The sequence below is a fragment of the Argopecten irradians genome, chromosome 9, assembly GCF_041381155.1.
Source record: "Argopecten irradians isolate NY chromosome 9, Ai_NY, whole genome shotgun sequence".
Taxonomy (NCBI): domain Eukaryota; kingdom Metazoa; phylum Mollusca; class Bivalvia; order Pectinida; family Pectinidae; genus Argopecten; species Argopecten irradians.
This window is the reverse complement of record NC_091142.1, coordinates 29,703,095-29,721,320: the sequence shown is the minus strand read 5'-3', so window position 1 is coordinate 29,721,320 and position 18,226 is coordinate 29,703,095. Positions and strand designations below refer to the sequence as shown.

The 18,226-nt window shown below is 33.5% G+C and overlaps 1 protein-coding gene across 3 annotated transcripts in view; it reads left to right on the top strand.

Moving 5' to 3' along the window:
- The window catches only part of LOC138332021 (kinase suppressor of Ras 2-like), a 51,130-nt gene extending 33,298 nt beyond the window's left edge, over positions 1-17,832 (top strand). For 2 of the 3 annotated variants that reach the window (XM_069279949.1, XM_069279946.1), the window contains exons 14-21: positions 714-805; positions 1,428-1,518; positions 2,247-2,329; positions 2,818-3,042; positions 4,413-4,469; positions 7,835-7,966; positions 8,391-8,520; positions 9,181-17,832. In XM_069279949.1, coding sequence (XP_069136050.1) covers positions 714-805; positions 1,428-1,518; positions 2,247-2,329; positions 2,818-3,042; positions 4,413-4,469; positions 7,835-7,966; positions 8,391-8,520; positions 9,181-9,339 — 969 coding nt within the window. In that variant the 3' untranslated portion in view covers positions 9,340-17,832. The remainder of the gene's footprint in view (positions 1-713; positions 806-1,427; positions 1,519-2,246; positions 2,330-2,817; positions 3,043-4,412; positions 4,470-7,834; positions 7,967-8,390; positions 8,521-9,180) is intronic. The other variant, XM_069279948.1, reaches the window with a different exon arrangement.
- Positions 17,833-18,226: the final 394 nt, after the last annotated feature.

Sequence of the window (18,226 nt, the reverse complement as noted above, 5' to 3'; positions counted from 1 at the left end):
GTACATGTATGTAGGTTACCACAAGAATGGACAGAAAAGTTTATGTAGATCACAGATGTAATAGACAGAATAGTGTAAGTAGGTCACAGCAGTAATAGACAGAATAATGAAAGTAGGTCACTGCTGTAATAGACAGAATGGTGTAGGTAGGTCACGGCTGGAATGGACAAAAAGGTGTAAGAAGGTTTCCACTAGAATAGTGTAAGTAGGTCACAGCTGTACTAGACTGAATAGTGTAAGTAGGTCACAGCTGGAATAGACAGAATAGTGAAAGTAGGTCACTGCTGGAATAGACAGAATAGTGAAAGTAGGTCACAGCTGGTATTTGTGTGTCTAATATGAACAGCAATTATCAAAGGTTATAAAAGCTGTTTGGCTTAAGAATGATACAAAGGCATTTTATTTCATGTATGAAACCCTCTCAGCTGTTTGAGTCATTGCCTTCTAAATATAATTCGTCTAGATATTCAGTTGACCAAATATTGTGTTGTTATTAAAACATGTCTATAAAAGGGCTTAATGATATTTTGTTTTGATACTTAAAGGTAAATAGTTAATTGTTTGCAGATGTCTTGTTTTAATTTTCCATCTAACTACTCGATGCTGGTCCTGCTTAACAGTAATGTCTTCAATTAAAGAACGAAGATGAGGAGTTATTTTTCTATTCAGAATAAAAACCATTTATCATAAATAAATATTTTCTTTTTGAATAGTTATCGGTGACATTAAAAGACTGGATAATTCCGTTTGAGGAGGTGAAGTTAGGAGAACTAATAGGGACGGGATCCTTTGGTGCTGTATATAGGTAAGTGTGAGAAACACATTACGTGTATAACAGGAAATTTTCTTTGTGCAGAATTTTTTTTTGGTTTTTATGGAACTGAATATAAAAACATCAAATAAAGTTTTCATAATACATGTAATGTTACCACTTGTTCTATTGGCGAACCATAAAAAGGCAGAATATCATACTATATATAAAGGTAATGTAGATTCTCCTGTGAGATTTTTTGTCGACCAAAGAATAATTATTTTTCGAGAACAATGATGTTATTCTGTCAAAAGTGATCATTTGTTAACAGAATCATAGCATTGAGAATTTGTCTGATAAATTGTCTGATCAATTGTCTGATCAACAAATACTTATAAATATGTAGGACCTAGGATGTTTGTATAGTGGGTCAGGAAAAAGAGATTTCCTTTAAGGGAATGAAATAACTCAAACATTCAAAAAAAAGGCTAGGCAATGAAACTAAAACACAAAGAAAATGTTGCTTTTGTTTACATTGCTTTCATAATTGAAGACCTTTGGTATACAACATCCAACAGTTCAAAACAAAAAATCATGATCTGGACAGATAGGCCAGAAGAGGAAGTGTGTGAATTATTGATTATCCTGTGTATAATAACTTTTTTTTTCATTCCAGGGGCCTGTGGCATGGAGATGTGGCTATTAAGATGTTAAATATAGATTCTGATATGGATACGCAGGCACAAATGTCAGAATTCAAACAAGAGGTATTGTAAATCACCACCTTAGGATATCTTATAGTTCACATAAGTCAAATTTTTAAAGTGAATATAAAGATAATTTTTTAATAGATTAAGGTTCAGATTGGCGATGATTTTTAAAATAAATTCGTTAAAGATGCTCCATCGCTGACAAATGATATTTTTTCACTATCAAAAACACGAGCAGACGATTTAGTATTTTTCTTCAGTTACAAAAGTTACTTACTTTACACCATTGCCATCACTGAAAAGTTTGAGCTACTTATTTTACTTCAAGTTAAACTTACAAAAAATAATTAATTGCATCCCGAAAAAATTCCGTGGCACTATATCTTATATGGAATTAAGTACTGATTGGGCATGCACTAAGGGCAAAATAAATAATTTTATATTATTTTTTGTGTTAATTAAACATATAAATACACTATTAAACACCAATTATTGTTCAAGTGATTAATATCATTTATGCTCTGTCGGCGGTGGAGCATCTTTAAGATTCAACATGATGTATTAAAGTCAAAAATAATTTTTCAATAGATTAAGGTTCAGATTGGCGATGATATTTAAAATAAATTCGTCAAGATTAAACATGATTTATTAAAGTCAAAGATGATTGCAGGATTTAAAGTTCAAAAATTATTATGATTTTAATCACTGAATATAGAGGCTACAGTAACAAAAAGGAATTGATTGGCTATGTTTAATCTAAGACTGAATATGATTGGTTGTTGTAGGTGGCTATGCTGATCAACAAGAGACATGATAACCTTATATTATTTGCTGGAGCGTGTATGAAGCCTCCAGCTATTATAACTAGGTAAGAAGTTTGTACTAATTACTTGGTCAGGGATAACAAATGATATAGATAAGACATTCATGTTATGTACTTACCCAAAGTTCATAAACTTCATCACAAGTTATTTATTTCACCATTTGTAAATATAAAACTTTCATGTTGGTGTTATTTTCACTATACTTTCACAAAATATTACACATTGAAATTTTTTTTATGTGATTACCCATGGTCCCATCAACCTTGAAGTTGATGGGACCATGGGTACACTTCCAACATATTCAAGTAACGTCAATATGAATAGTGAAAATTGACCAACAAGATATTTTGAATTTAACAGGCTGATATGAGGTCATGTTAATAAAATTTATTTGAATTTTGAGACTTTTCACATATCAATGAATTTCAATATTTTCATTGAAAACTGATCTAAGAAATATATGAAAGGGGTCATGTACCATGTATATTAGAACTATCGCTTAAAATAACATTGTCTTTAATTTAATTTTCAGTTATTGCAGTGGTCAAACTCTGTTCAATTATGTGCGCAAGGAGAAGTTCCAGATGAACAGGACAATTATTATTGCATCCCAAATATTACAAGGAATGGGATTCTTACATGCAAGAGGGATCTTCCATAAAGACTTGAAGTCAAAGAACATTTTCTTGGAAAACGGCAAAGTTGTGATATCAGATTTCGGATTGTTCAACATTTCTCGGCTTTGTCATGGCAACAGGTTAGTGTAGTCATCGTTGCAGTTGCCATTGGCAACAAAGTTGTCTTTCCATGGATGGGATAAAGCTGTCCGAAGTCAGCAAGGTTTTATTATTTTTGCCTGGTAAAGGTCATCCTTGATACTCTAGGGGTTACTATCAATGCCATAATATCACCCCTGGACTATGTTATAGTAATTAAAACTGACGGTAGTTCAGGAGAAAAAACACTGACCAATCACAGGCTAACAAAGACTTTCTTTGAAGATTACAGTGAGTGATGCCCAACTTTAAGACCACACAGTCTACTGTTATTTGATTCTTTTGATGTACAATGAAGGAATTCGAACAAGCCACCTGGTTCAACTGTTGTTACACAAAGACTCTTCAGTTATGCTATGATATAGTCCAGGATGGTTAATAAAGACAGTGATAGTAACCCCTGAGTATCAAGATGTTTATCATCAAGGTTCTGCTTCACATGCTTCATTATTGAGCTGCCATCCTAGAATGGTTCAGTTTCTGTCTCACTGCGGTGAATGATTTTAATATCCTATTGGCCATGGAAATCTATTAACAATAATTATTGATAACAACATCTTATTAATCCTTTCACCCCTAAAGACACATTTGAACTCTTCTTATAGTTAGACTGGAATAGTCCAATATGAAACTTCAGGGGTGAATGTCATACAAGCAACTGGAATAGTCCATTATGAAACTTGAGGGATGAATGTCATACAAGCTACTAACAAATTAGATATTAAGCTTAGTTGAGCTCTTTAAGTTTCTTTTCTTTAAAATTCATAAGAAATCAGTTTTACAGAAATCCTTCCTGTTTTTAAAGTGTATACAAATGTAAAACCTGTGATAAACCACCAGAAGTGACATACATGTATAAGGCAAATTGGATCGATATGGTTACTATCATATTAACAAACCAAGGTCATTTAAGGATGTTCCAGATTTTAAAATGTGGAGGAAAGTCACAGAGTACCCATAGAAAAAAACACCTATTAGTGGTCAGTACCTAGCAACTGCCCAACATGGGATTTAAAACTCTTGACCCAGAGGTGAAGGGCAAGTGGCTATAAGTCAGGACATCTTAACCCCTTGGTCACCAGGGGTTCGAGTAATGCTGTCTTCCCTAAATAACATCATTGAACTTTTTCCTTTTAGGAATTGAGCAAAATAACAATTATTATATTAATTTTCTCGGATAAATTGTAAACTTAATATGAATAGTGTGTCAATTTTACTACTCTGTATGAGAACTATTGGAACAACCTTCTTACTGTCAGGAATTTCATTGATTTGCTCGGATTAATTGTAAACTAAACATGAAAAGTGTGTCAATTTCCTTACTTTTAGTTGGAAATTTTGTTGTAAATAGGTCTGTACGAGAACTATCAGAACAGCCTTCTTACTGTCAGGAATTAGCCAGCCACAGGTTTGTGTGTGTGCACTGCTGACGTCAGAGCAGTGGGCTTATAGTGATTCCGTATGCCTGTCTGTACTATATCTGTCACTTGGCTTATTAGAGCTTCAGTGTATAATGACCTCAATAATCTCCCTTTATAAGTCATGACAGATTATCTCTATTTCTGATGGCCCATCAATAATCTCCCGTTAAAAGTCATTGCAGTTAACCTCTATATTTCTGATGGCCCCTAAATAATCTCCCATTATAAGTCATGACAGGTTTTCTCTGTATTTCTTATGCCTATCAATAATCTCCCGTAATCTCAGTAATATCCCTTTATAAGTCATGTCAACATAGGAATCTCTATATATTTCTAATGGCTGTCAGTTATCTCCCTTTATAAGTCATGTCAACAAAAGGATCTCTATGTTTCTGATGCCAGTCAGTAATCTTCATTTTTCAGTCATGTCACCATAGGGATCTCTATATTTCTGATGGCTGTCAGTAATCTCCCTTTATAAGTCATGTCAACAAAGGGATCTATATATTTCTGATGGCCCGTAGTAATCTCCCATTTTAAGTCATGTCAACAAAAGGATCTCTATGTTTCTGATGCCCATCAGTAATCTTCATGTTTCAGTCATGTCAATATAGGGATCTCAATATTTCTGATGGCTGTCAGTAATCTCCCTTTATAAGTCATGTCAACATAGGGATCTCTATATTTTTGATTGGTATCAGTAGTTTCCTATTATAAGTCATGTCAACATAGAGCTCGAGGGATCTCTATATTTCTGATGGTCGTCAGTAATCTCCCATTATAAGTCATGCCAAAGGAAAGGGTATAAGCTGAGTGTTATTTTTCAAAAGTTGTCCAACATAAAGTTAAAGTCATTATTGATTTTGTCTAGTATTGATTTTATTCATGATTCAAGGTTAGTGAATGACTTCTGTGTGTTTGAGGTTTACTGATAAGAGAATGAATGCATTAATTTTTAGCTCACCTGGCCCGAAGGGTCAGTGAGCTTATGTCATGGCGCGTCGTCCGTCTGTCCGTCAACATTTTCTTTAAATCGCTCCTAGTCATAGAGTTCTGCATGGATTGTAACCAAATTTGGCCACAAACATCCTTGGGGAAGGGGGGGACTGAACTTGTATAAATTTTGGCTCTGACCCCCTGGGGGCAGGAGGGGCGGGGCCCAATAGAGGAAATAGAGGTAAATCCTTTAAATCGCTACTTGTCCTAGAGTTCTACATGGATTGTAACCAAATTTGGCCACAAACATCCTTGGGGGAAGGGGAACAGAACATGCATAAATTTTGGCTCTGGTCCGCCGGGGGCAGGAGGGGTGGGGCCCAATAGGGGAAATAGGGGTAAATCCTTTAAATCGCTACTTGTCATAGCCTTCTACATGGATTGTAACCAAATTTGGCCACAAACATCCTTGGGGGAAGGGGAACAGAACTTGTATAAATTTTGGCTCTGGCCCCCCGGAGCAGGAGGGGTGAGGCCCAATAGGGGAAATAGAGGTAAATTCTTTAAATCGCTACTAGTCATAGAGTTATGAATGGAATGTAACCAAATTTGGCCACAAACATCCTTGGGGGAAGGGAAACAGATCTTGTATAAATTTTGGCTCTGGTCCCCCAGGCCAGGAGGGGCGGGGCCCTATAGGGGAAATAGAGGTAAATCCTTTAAATCGCTACTAGTCATAGTGTTCTACATGGATTGTAACCAAATTTGGCCACAAACATCCTTGGGGAAAGGGGGACAGAACTTGTTTTAATTTTGGCTCTGGCCACCCGGGGGCAGGAGCGGCGGGGCCCAATAGGGGAAATAGAGGTAAATCCTTTAAATTGCTACTAGTCATAGTGTTCTACATGGATTGTAACCAAATTTGGACACAAACATCCTTGGGGAAAGGGGAACAGAACTTGTTTTAATTTTGGCTCTGGCCACCCGGGGGCAGGAGCGGCGGGGCCCAATAGGGGAAATAGAGGTAAATCCTTTATCCTGTATTCAGAACATTACTTGGCATACAAACCAGGTGAGCGATACAGGCCCTCTGGGCCTCTTGTCTTCTGTACCACAGTATTTTCCAGCTTTGAATCTGATCTATATGCACACGGATGATGAATATGTATGCATGTTAATTAGGTTTTGATGATGGCAGATTAGGATCCAAGATTAGCATGAACAGTCAACATGTAACTCATTTTGCTAAAATGGCTTTCTTTGTCTTGTGCTTGAAGAGGGGGGCAAATACAGTTCTTTCATATAAAAGACTTCATGATCTGATAGAACAACATAGGAGTTAAAGCAAATTGTTTGAAAGATGTAATGAATGTACATTAACAATGAACATGAATCATGATAATAATTACTTGAAGTTTTTTATTTCAAGTAAATGACGCTTTGAGTCAGAGACTGGCCTTCCAATATTTTTAACAGGAAACATGAAACATATGTGAATCCAATACTTCAGATGTACAGGAATCCCTTGGTCCTGATATATAATTATATAAATGGCTTGCTTATGAAATGTATTGTACTTCACTTATATTTGGTGCATTGTGTGTTTTGATAAAACTATGATTTTGTTAATATTTGATATAATCACATTCAATGCAGACATACAGTTGCTCTTTAAAATTTACTAACTACGAAATCAGTAAGTATGAAATTTGCCACAATTTTACGCGCTCACAACAAGGGTTGTGGTTTTGATGTTTGTTGTACAGATTTATGTAACTACCTATATGTAACAGGTTCAAGTTATATGTAGATTGATATCTAATCTATTCATCTATTTACCAAAACGATGGTATGCATATCGTCAAATACTTCGCTGCTACCTATTCCATGACTAGATACCTCATATAGCTGGTAATTTTTGCAGGAATAACAGCAATTTCATGCTTTCGAAAATTCATTCCGCAAATAGTGAGTGATGGATAAATCATAAAATCACTTCGTAACAAAATTTCAATTTCACCAAAAAAAAAAATGTCTGTTTAGGGTTACCCGACGGACCCTAATTTTTTACCCCCAACCCTAATATTTTGTTCCACTTTTCTACGAAAAAAAAATCTTGATCACAGACACCGATTACGGCCCTTACTTTACAATGAAAGACACTAAAAAAAAAAAAAAATTAAAAATCCTACTGACCTATCAACCCTATTTTTTTGCCAATGTAACCCTCAACAGACATGGGTTTTTTTGGCCTTATAAATGAGAAATTTGAAATCCATTTAAGTCACAATAGGAAAATGTTAACCTCCCAAAAATTATCAGCTATAAAGTATTTAAAAGCTGTACCTCTGATATAGACACCCAACGCTTGATTAATAGAGATGGCAGTATTTATTTCTTATATTTCTGTCCCCAGGAAAGGAGAATGGCTGAACATCTCGCCAGGCTGGCTTGTGTATCTCTGTCCAGAAATCATCAGACGGCTCTATGCAGGAGGCAACAACAAAGACCTTCCATTCTCAGAAAAGTCTGATGTTTATGCATTCGGGTAAGCAGACCTTCAATTCTTTTGGTTAAAGTTCCTTTCAAAACAAGGATGCTAAGATTAACATTCGTAGAGTTTAAATCAGATGGAAATTTCTAGCAATAAATGCTGTAGATAGTAGTTCACTGAGATAAACTTTCATGAAATTACTTGGATCGCTATACTCTCAAAAGTAAATTGCACTTTTTAACGACAATTATACATGACATCAGTGAACTTCAGACAGGGCAAGCTTGTTGGACCAAAGATCGGGAAAACAACCCAACAAATAAAGTTTGAATTGAAATTGGCCGTTTATTACAAAACAACAGTTTAAAATTATATTGAAATACAAACATTTCAATAACATAAAATTGTATGAATTTTTGCTTGTCCTTCTATGATAATGACTGCCTTCAAACCTTACAGTCTGGTTTTGCTCTTTCAGAACGGTGTGGTACGAGTTGATTTGTGGGGAGTGGCCATTCAAACACTACGCCCCTGAGTCAATCATCTGGCAAGTGGGACATGGGTTAAAACCTGCTCTTGTCTGCATCGGGGCCTCTAAAGATGTGAAGGTAACTTTTACTCTCGTAGAGACAACATAGAATCAGTTACTTGATACTCAACAGATGAATGACTGAGACTTTTCAGAAGTTATTGAGACCAGAAAAAAGAGTAATTGTGGTCTAAAAAGTTAGATGATAATTCCCATAGAATAGTATTTCTTGGGTCATGAACACTTACTTGTTTCATCTTGAAAAGAGGTAAACCAACCCATTACAACTACTGAAGTCCTGCTATTAGGAATACAGTTAAACATGATTTTTTTCAGTCATGCCTTAAAAACTTTTAGAATATGTACTATGTTCAAGAGTCTATTTACCATCAGAAGTAAGTGTTCACCTTGAGCTGGAGATAAACATAATCATCAGCACTATTTCAAGGGGTCACGGTGGCCGAGTGGTTAAGATGTCCCGACATGTTACCACAAGTTGCTAGGTACTGACCACTGGTCGGTGGTTTTTCTCCGGGTACTCCCATTTTCCTCCATCATCAAACCTTGCATGTCCTTAGATGACCCTGGCTGTTAACAAGATGTAAAACTAAACAAACCAAATTCTATTTCAAGGTTTGAAGAAGTAAAGTTTGACAAGGAAGAATGGAAGTGGTATTGTGATAAAGCATTGTGATATTATTTAAAGTAATCAATTGACAAAACTCTCTTGGTGTTTCAGGATGTGTTGATGACATGCTGGGCATACGACCGACAAGAAAGGCCAGATTTTAGTCGCCTATTAAAGTTAATGGAACGCTTACCAAAGAAGCGCCTAGATCGCAGCCCCTCCCATCCCATTCACCTATCGCGTAGTGCTGATCCAGTGTTCTCAACATGAAACTCTACATGTCTTTCTCTGAGTCATTTAAAACTTCATCCATAAGTGACGACGCAAACAGGCCAGACAACAGTGACCAAGTCTCGTCTCATCCAGAGAGAGAACGCCACAGACTGAGTTGTCTCCCCTGTTTGGCCTGTGCTGATGTAGTGGTGACCTGGCGTGGTTCTGCGGAGACCGGGTGTGGTCCTGCAGTGATCGGGCGTGGTCCTGCCTCACAGGTCGTAACTGATCATTACCTGGAGCCTTGTGTAGGATCCATCTTTATCATGTGATAGGGGTCACCTGACCCCCACGTCTGTGACCCCCTGCTGGGCATTTCCCCCGACGGGGTGGCACACAATTCCTCATGACCTACTTCTAATGTGGGTTGCTGTGTCATTTATGTCAACATCCTTATATCATGTTAATAACGGTTCTTTCATAGATGTTGTGTGAATATTTGTGTTTTCATATTCTGTGACTTCTTTATCAAAAGTATTCCTGTAAATATAATTCAATATTGAACTTATACAATGTATTGATGATTTCAGTAGTACAGTATTAAATTTAGTTATTATATTATAGAAATCAGCATTTACTTCAGTTTCATAACAGAATCCAAGTATTACTTGATATTTTCTCCACAGTTCGACATTGAATCTTTTTTATGATGTTAAAATTGAATCTTGATCGAATTTTGATCATTTCAACATGATTTGATATTTAACTCTTCATAAAATTTTCAAACTTCAGTGATGGAATATTTTGATAGTGGCAAAAGCTTTTATCTTTAATTTATTTGATAATATCATCAGCATCTAGTTTTGAATTTATTTCAAAATTATTACAACATTGAATATAACATAACAATGTCAATGTGTATTGGTGAAGAATTTTTTAAAGAGGTCGCAGAATCTGTGAACACAATGCATGGTGTCCATTTTTTTGTATCATCACTTGGTGATATGTTATTTTATAACATGAAAAATACATATAAACATATTAAGACATATGTCTACATTGTTATTGATGTCACTTTTAATGTTGGTACATTGAAATTATTTTCACTTTTAAATTTAACATCCGTGGAAATTTGAATTGGCATACTAAAAAATCATACAATAAGCTGTTTGAATATCAAATTATTATTGACAAAAAAATTTCAATACAAGAGTTAAATACTGCAAAAAATAAATTTACTTGCAATGTATATAGAAAAATCTATTCAAATTATCCAGATTTCAATATACCTGGGTAACCAATAGAAATTAAAGATGATGGATATGTGTGAACTGGGATTATAATTCAATTTAAATTAAACAGTATTTCATTTCAAATCAAGTGGGTCCCACTGTACTTGAAAATGTAATTATGTTATCCAGTATTTTAATGCCATTGTTATATCAATACCACAATCTTTTGACAATGTGGACATATGTGACCATTCTGTGTTTAAATGTGTATCAACATTCTTTGTCGTGTTGTTTTCATGAGATTTACAGTAAATTAACTACATAAAGTACAACAACTTAATGAGCTAATATATATTCACATTTTTAATGCACAATATCAACAGTATTAAATGTGAACATTTCTCTAGGAATGTGTTGATCTGTTAGCGTTTAATACTGTGTGTTGTGTTAGAAATGTGTCCAGACATGTTAATGATTTTGATGATGTGTTACCTGTCTAACTCTCATGTTTACACACCTGTGTTATTGCAATATGTATTGTTAAATGTGTTCAGTTGTTAAGATTTGAAGAAGTTGACAATATGTGTGTACATGGAAGTTACAAATGTGTTCATGGAATACAACTGAGTATAGATGTGGTACATATGAACATGAATGAAAGTATTTACCTTTAAAGTTTCTTGTGTATTTTCTGAATGAAGCATCATTTATGCTGTATGATAAATACACTATAACTGTGTATACTTGTCCTCAGAATCATGGACTTCTAACCAATAATTTTTATGTCCCTTACAAAATGGCAACATTAGTTATCACTTTGTCATTGGCAATAGTGGTTTCCTTTGCAATAATCTGGTTAGTTTGATCTCGCTTGTACATCTTCCTGACCAAGAACACTTGTCTAGGATTGCATTTCTGGTCCAAAGGTCATAGGTCAAAGTCATTATTACTATGAAAAAGACAAACAAAAACAAAATGCATTTAAGTATGATAATTTCAAAGTTCCCTTGGACCAATCAAGCTTTAACATATTGTTCATCCTCCTTTTCAAATATGTGATTTGGTATTACTTTTCCAGCCCAATGTTGAAGTTCATAATTTCTATAATAGAGAAAATGCATTTAATTGTGATATAAGCTTCTTTTGGCTTCATTTCTGAATTGAGGAGTTGAACTGATCTCAGTTTTATTACATAGTAATAACACTATACCTTATTTCAATATGTGTATTCAATTAACGCATTTAAAGCTGAATTCTAATCAAACCTCTAACCTGACCTTTCCAAAACTTTGTGTTAGACGTAAGGCTTAAATTTGCTGAAAATGATATTTATTTTACTCTTGTTAGTTTAGCTAAATTTCAAAACTTTAACTAACTCTACTACAAACTAATGTATCCAAAATCCTCCCATGCAATCTTGTGTACATGTACTATGTGTGATGGGTGTATCAATGGAGTAGACATGTGTTGAGGTACAGTATGTCATTGTATATATGTGGGATATATGTATTATTTGAGGCAAATGTGTATATATATTCTACATGTGTATATATTGGGGTGCGTATACATCTGTGCTTAATATGTATATATCAGAGGCATGTGTGTATATGTGTATATATAAAGATATGTAGTATATATATATGAGAGTGTTGAGTGTACTAATGGTTAAATGTATTTATATTCTGAGTCAGAATGGTATCTAAGAGTTTGTCTGTAAATCATGAGGTTTAAAATGCACATAGAGATGAATATATAGAAGGTCTGAAAAGCGCGGATGAATGCACAAATCTGTATAAATGTGTACAAGTGTGAAACATGGATAGTTGTAAAAATCTGTGTAAATGTTTAGAAGGTTTGAAATGAATTGATAGTTGTACAAATCTGTAAAAATGTACAGAAGGTTTGAAAATTATAGATAGTTGTACAAATCAGTATAAATGTACAGATTGGACGGACTTATGACTTGACCTATTTAATATTAAAAATGCTCCACCGCCGACATAACATAAACAATAATCATCATTTGAACAATAGTTGGTGTTTGAGCATGTAGATATATGCACAGAGGCCCTGTGATATATGTCAAATTAAAATAAAAAATAATATAAAATAACTTCTTTTGCTTTTGGTTGATGGCTATCAGTACTTTCCTCCAGATAGAACAGTATCATAGACTTTCGGGATGCAAATAATTATTTTTGATATTTTTATCTTGAAAAATAAATTTTTCTTTTTTTTTTCATACCAAATCTGGCTTTCTGATTGGCCAATATTTTTTTTGCATACCACTATGAAAAAAAAATCCGAGAATGGCGTGAAACCCAGACATTATCGTGATGTCACAATAGAGACATTGACGTTGCGTATTGATTCGGAAAAAAGAATCCCTTGAAAAACCACTATAATGTTACATTGAAACATACTTCATTTTATCAAATAGAGTATAAAATTAATTACAAGTATTGATGTCACTATTTTTTAATTTTATCGTGGTATGAAAAACAATTTTTTTTGCAAACTTTTGTGAGAATCCACTACGCGGATTCACACAGTTTGCAAACAAATTTGTTTTTCGTACCCCGATAAAATTAAAAAATAGTGACATCAATGCTTAAGTAAAATAATAAGCTCAAACTTTTCAATGGTGGAAATGGTGTAAAGTAAGTAACTTTTGTAGCTGTAGAAAAATAATTAATCGTCTGCTCCTATTTTTGATAATGAAAAAAATTTGTCAGCGGTGTAGTATCTTTAATCTTGGACATTCATTGTGTGACCTATGTTATAGCTTTTGTGAAATTTTTGTATCATTGTTCATTCTTGTGTAAATTTAAGTTAATGTTAACATTTAATGTAAGTTTGATTGTGACTGTATTCCATGTCTCGTGATAAAACATGACTTAGTATAAATATGAATTTCAGGATAATAGCGATGTTTGACTTTTAGTATTTAAATATTTGATCAAATTTTAATGTAAAATATGATCTACTTCTAGTTTCATTATTTTACTTTTACATAAAATAAAAAATAAAATGTGTTACTTAAAAGTGTAGCTTAAAAATTGAAATACTGATATTTGTATAAGTTGGTTATAGATGACCTGGTTTACTAAAAATTTGTATCTTTTAAATGCACTGCTGATTACCGGTAAAATGTGTAGCTTTAAAAAAAAAGTGACTTCTTAATTAAACTGACAATGGAGTAAATGACTAAATTTGTATAAATGTGTCCTATGAATATTAAATCTAGATGTGAATATTAGCCGTAAAAAAGTGTATATGTGTATTGATTTAATGTGATGCAAATGTGCATAGTTATGCAATATTGGGTATAAGTGTTACTATGGTGATCATGTTATGTACTTAATACTGTGTCCTATCACTGTGTGTTTACGTTATTATTTATCATGTTTTAATGAGATTTTTTTAATAATTGCAAATTGTAGAACCATGTCAAGACTTTGTATGCAAAGTTAAGGTGTGAATTCCTATTATTATACTAAGTACATAACTACAATGTGCTTTATATGTGTTACAGCTTGGTGATGAGTGGAGAAGTTAATGCATTCACCCCTGAAGAAGCATTTGAACTCTTCTAAATCAAACACTAGAAGAGTCCATTATGAATTTTCAGGGGTGAATGAGTTAAACTAAGCCTTTCCTTTTTAATACAGTGTTGTTTATACACTTGCAGCACATTTACAATTCAATTGTTATACACCACCACAGTTACGTTTTTCGGGGATTTATATTTATATCTGTTCGATCTTCTATCGGTCATGACAATGTACTATCTAACCTGTCAAGAATAATGTCTTTTTCTTAACTTTGAAAATTTTTATATATGACATCGTATGGTACTTTTCTGAACACGAAGAAGTTTTACTAGAGTTATTGCCCTTGTTTAAATATATTTCATACAACCCCTAATCTAACTTGCCATGTGAATTTGAGCAAATATCCTTATTAGTAAAATAATGTCTCGATTGTAATTATATAAATACCAGTAGTTTAACAAAAGCTATTTGCTTTAATATTTTCCTGAATATCACAAAAATTTTGAATTTGAATTCATATCGATAAAAAAACTCACTAATGAACAATTCTAGAATGGCGCATTTAAAATGTAATAGAAGACTTCTTCATATGTGGCTACTAATGATAACAAGATATTCTGCCAAAGGGGTTACATGTGTAGGATTGTTCATTAATATTTTTCATTAAAAGATGAAATAGTTATAGATTGATAGAGATTTTTTTTAATTTAGCTAGAATAATTGTATTTTCATGGGAAGAATTTTTTGATAATTTATATGTTGTAAACCAAAACCGATATTTGATTTCCTCACTAACAGTAATTAACACATAAGCTATATGAAGTTAACCAATTAAATAAACATTCAATACCAGAAACATCAATTTTTAGTACAATATCAATCGGACATAACTTTCTTTTTAAGTGCCACAGATAATGGCTCATTAATTATATACCATTGACATATTTCGTCCAGTATTTACCACATTATATACCACATAAAATTAGACCATTATCTATTAAATAAAATACAACATTCTCAGTATTTATATAAAGTAAAAACATGACTTTTACTGTATGTAGAAACCAAAACAACACTTGTCCAGTATTTATTTACCTTGACCGCAATAGTCCAATATTTTCACATCACAGACCGGACTTGTCCTGAATTCCACAAAACAATAATAAAAACATATCCATTGTTACTACAAACCAACATATTCATAATGTAATTTTACATTTTCACGATAAAGAATTTTTTACAGCAAGGTAATTTTGCAATGTAGACTTACATGAATTTTCAATGTACCTATGTTTAAAACTTTTTGCCAACAATTAATATTTGCATTTTCTAAAATAACACGAAAATAGAAATAAGCCAAATTCCCTATCATCGTCGGAGATCCATGGTTGATTGTTTTACGCTCTACTGCACATATCACTTACGATAAATGTAGTGTTGTGTTGTGCAATCAATCGTGGGTCTTGGACAATGTTGACATACATACCCATTGCTGCACCTGACCTATTTCCACTTGTGAACTTTGAACTGTATGTATTGATCCATTGATTTGTTTATTACCTGTTTCATAAGAGGAAGTCTGAATGCATTTTACAGTTTTTACCTTAGATTTTAAACATCATTCCATGAATGTTTTAACTATATTCTCTTTTACTCCTGTGATGTAATGCAAGTAACATGTATAACTGCAAATGTGTGCATGCCTATACGTGTATGCGTGATTGTTCATTTCATAAGACCTGTTATTGTAGTTTAAAACATGTGTTCCATGAGCGTTTTAAAATGGTTAACTGAAAGTGCATCACCCTGTTGAAGCTTTTTAATCCAGATAGCCCTTATTTACAAACTTTTCCATATTTTTATATTATTTATTTTCTTGGTCTCTTTAGTTAGCATAAATATATGACTACACACTGATTTGAGTATACATATCAGTATTGAGAAAAAAGAGGAAAAAGAAAGCTTTAAACTTTATTAAATGATTTCTTTTTTTAGCCCACCATCATCAGATGTTGGGCTATTCAAATGGCCTTTCGTTTGTGGTCTGTCCGTCCGTCTGTCAATCCGTCCGTTAACATTTCTTGTTAGAGCTATTTCTCAGAAAGTACTGAAGGGATCTTTCTCAAATTTCATACGTAGGTTCCCCTAGGGACCTAGTTGTGCATATTGCATTTTTGGACCAATTGGTCGACAAGATGGCCGATAGGCCGCCATTTTGTATATTGGTAGTTAAAGTTTGTTACCGCTATTTCTCAGAAAGTACTGAAGGGATCTCTTTCAAATTTCATATGCAGGTCCACCTATGGCCCTTGATGTGCATAATGCATTTTGGGGTCAATAAGATGGGCGACAGGCCGCCGTCTTAGATTTTGTTAGTTTAAGTTTGTTACTGCTTTTTCTCAAAAAGTACTGAAGGGATCTGTCTCAGATTTTATGTGAAGGTTCACCTATGACCCTAGTTGTGCACGTTGCATTTTGGGACTGATCAATGAAAAAGATGGCCGAAAGGCCGCCATCTTGGATTTTTATAATTGAACTTTGTTACCACCATTTCTCATATTTTATACGTAGTATGATTGAAAACGTTTGAAAAACATAGAAAAGATTTCTCTTTCCATTGTCAGACATAGATCATTCTTTGGTGGGGGCCAAGATCCCACTGGGATCTCTTGTTTAGATTATAAGACCGCTAATAAGCCTTAAAAGAGACACCTTTTAAAATATAAAATTTAATCAAAATACAACAATTTTACATCTGCCTTCGGCATATGCTTCAAAATATCACTTTCAGTCTGCTGTACTAAATTTTGAGGAACACAGACATTTTGAAGTAATCATTTAAGAATTTGAATTAGAATTTTCCATGGTAAAGCATAGTCTGTACCTCAACTTAACTTTAACTGTTCAGGACTATCCATGTTCAATACTATGAACAAAATAACAAAATGTCGCAGAATTCAAAAATAACCAATTTCATGGGTTAGATCATATCAAAAATGAATTGATAGGAATTTTTTGAGTGTGAAACCCAGAACAAGTCCTTTTCTCATCTCTTTTTCTATCTGATATTGATTTTAACCTACCAATAATATTTCAGAATATAACCAATGTCTTAAATTGTACTTGTCTTCTCAAACACATCACAAATGGAACATCCTTATTTTATGTAATGTTTCTATGATTCTTATATTTAAGGATAGGTATGTATTTATTAATTTGTTTTAGATTTTTAAGGGCAAACATTAGCAGAAAGAAGTGGTGAGCTTGCTATCTGTTTCAATGTGTTTTATCCTGCGCAATGTATGCTAAAATGAATGTATGTCAAATCTGTATTCCATAGAAAGAATGTATTTCTAAATTAAAATGAAATAAATTGAATGTATATTCCAAGGTATGTCTGCTTCAATCATACATGAGCATATGTGAAGTTTCTGCTGTAGATCATTCGATTTTCGTGTGAATTCTGATTTTTCATTTCAGATAAATTAAACACAAAACATTTTATTGTGAAATGCACAATAAAAGAACATGATCTAAAAATGTGTCGGAATAAACATTTGCAAAAAATGAAATTTGTGAAGTTTGCATTTGACAATCCTTGCAAATGAATGCGAAAGACATCCCATGAAAAGTGATTAACTACAGTGTTTAATGAGAAGATGCATGTGTGTGACTGAGGTGTATGTGGATTATTAGATTGTATATTTATATGAACACACTACAGGAAGCATAAATAAATTGTTCATATATGAACTGAAATTCTACCCTGTGTCCTGTTGAAACTTTCTAATAGTTGATTGATTGATGGGTCTTAACATCCTTGTTTATGTTATAACCAAGATTACAACACCTAATTGATAGTCTTTCTTTCGTATCTATTTATGGGGTTACACATAGCCAATTTTTCTAAAGAAAATCAGTCACGAACAGTCTTTAATATAATATAGATTTTATAAAGAGAAAAACTTAAGTTAAGTCTGCACTTTTGTTTCGAGAAATCTGTGTCAGATCTTTCCTGCCTTGTGGCAGTGCTTAAATTTGGCAATTTGGCTTATGATCACCCTTGTTTTGACCTTTACCCTTTCGTTTCGTATTTTGCCTCCGGAACTAATCATTAAAACAATCCGAGGAGTTCGAATGTATTCACAAACCGAAAGT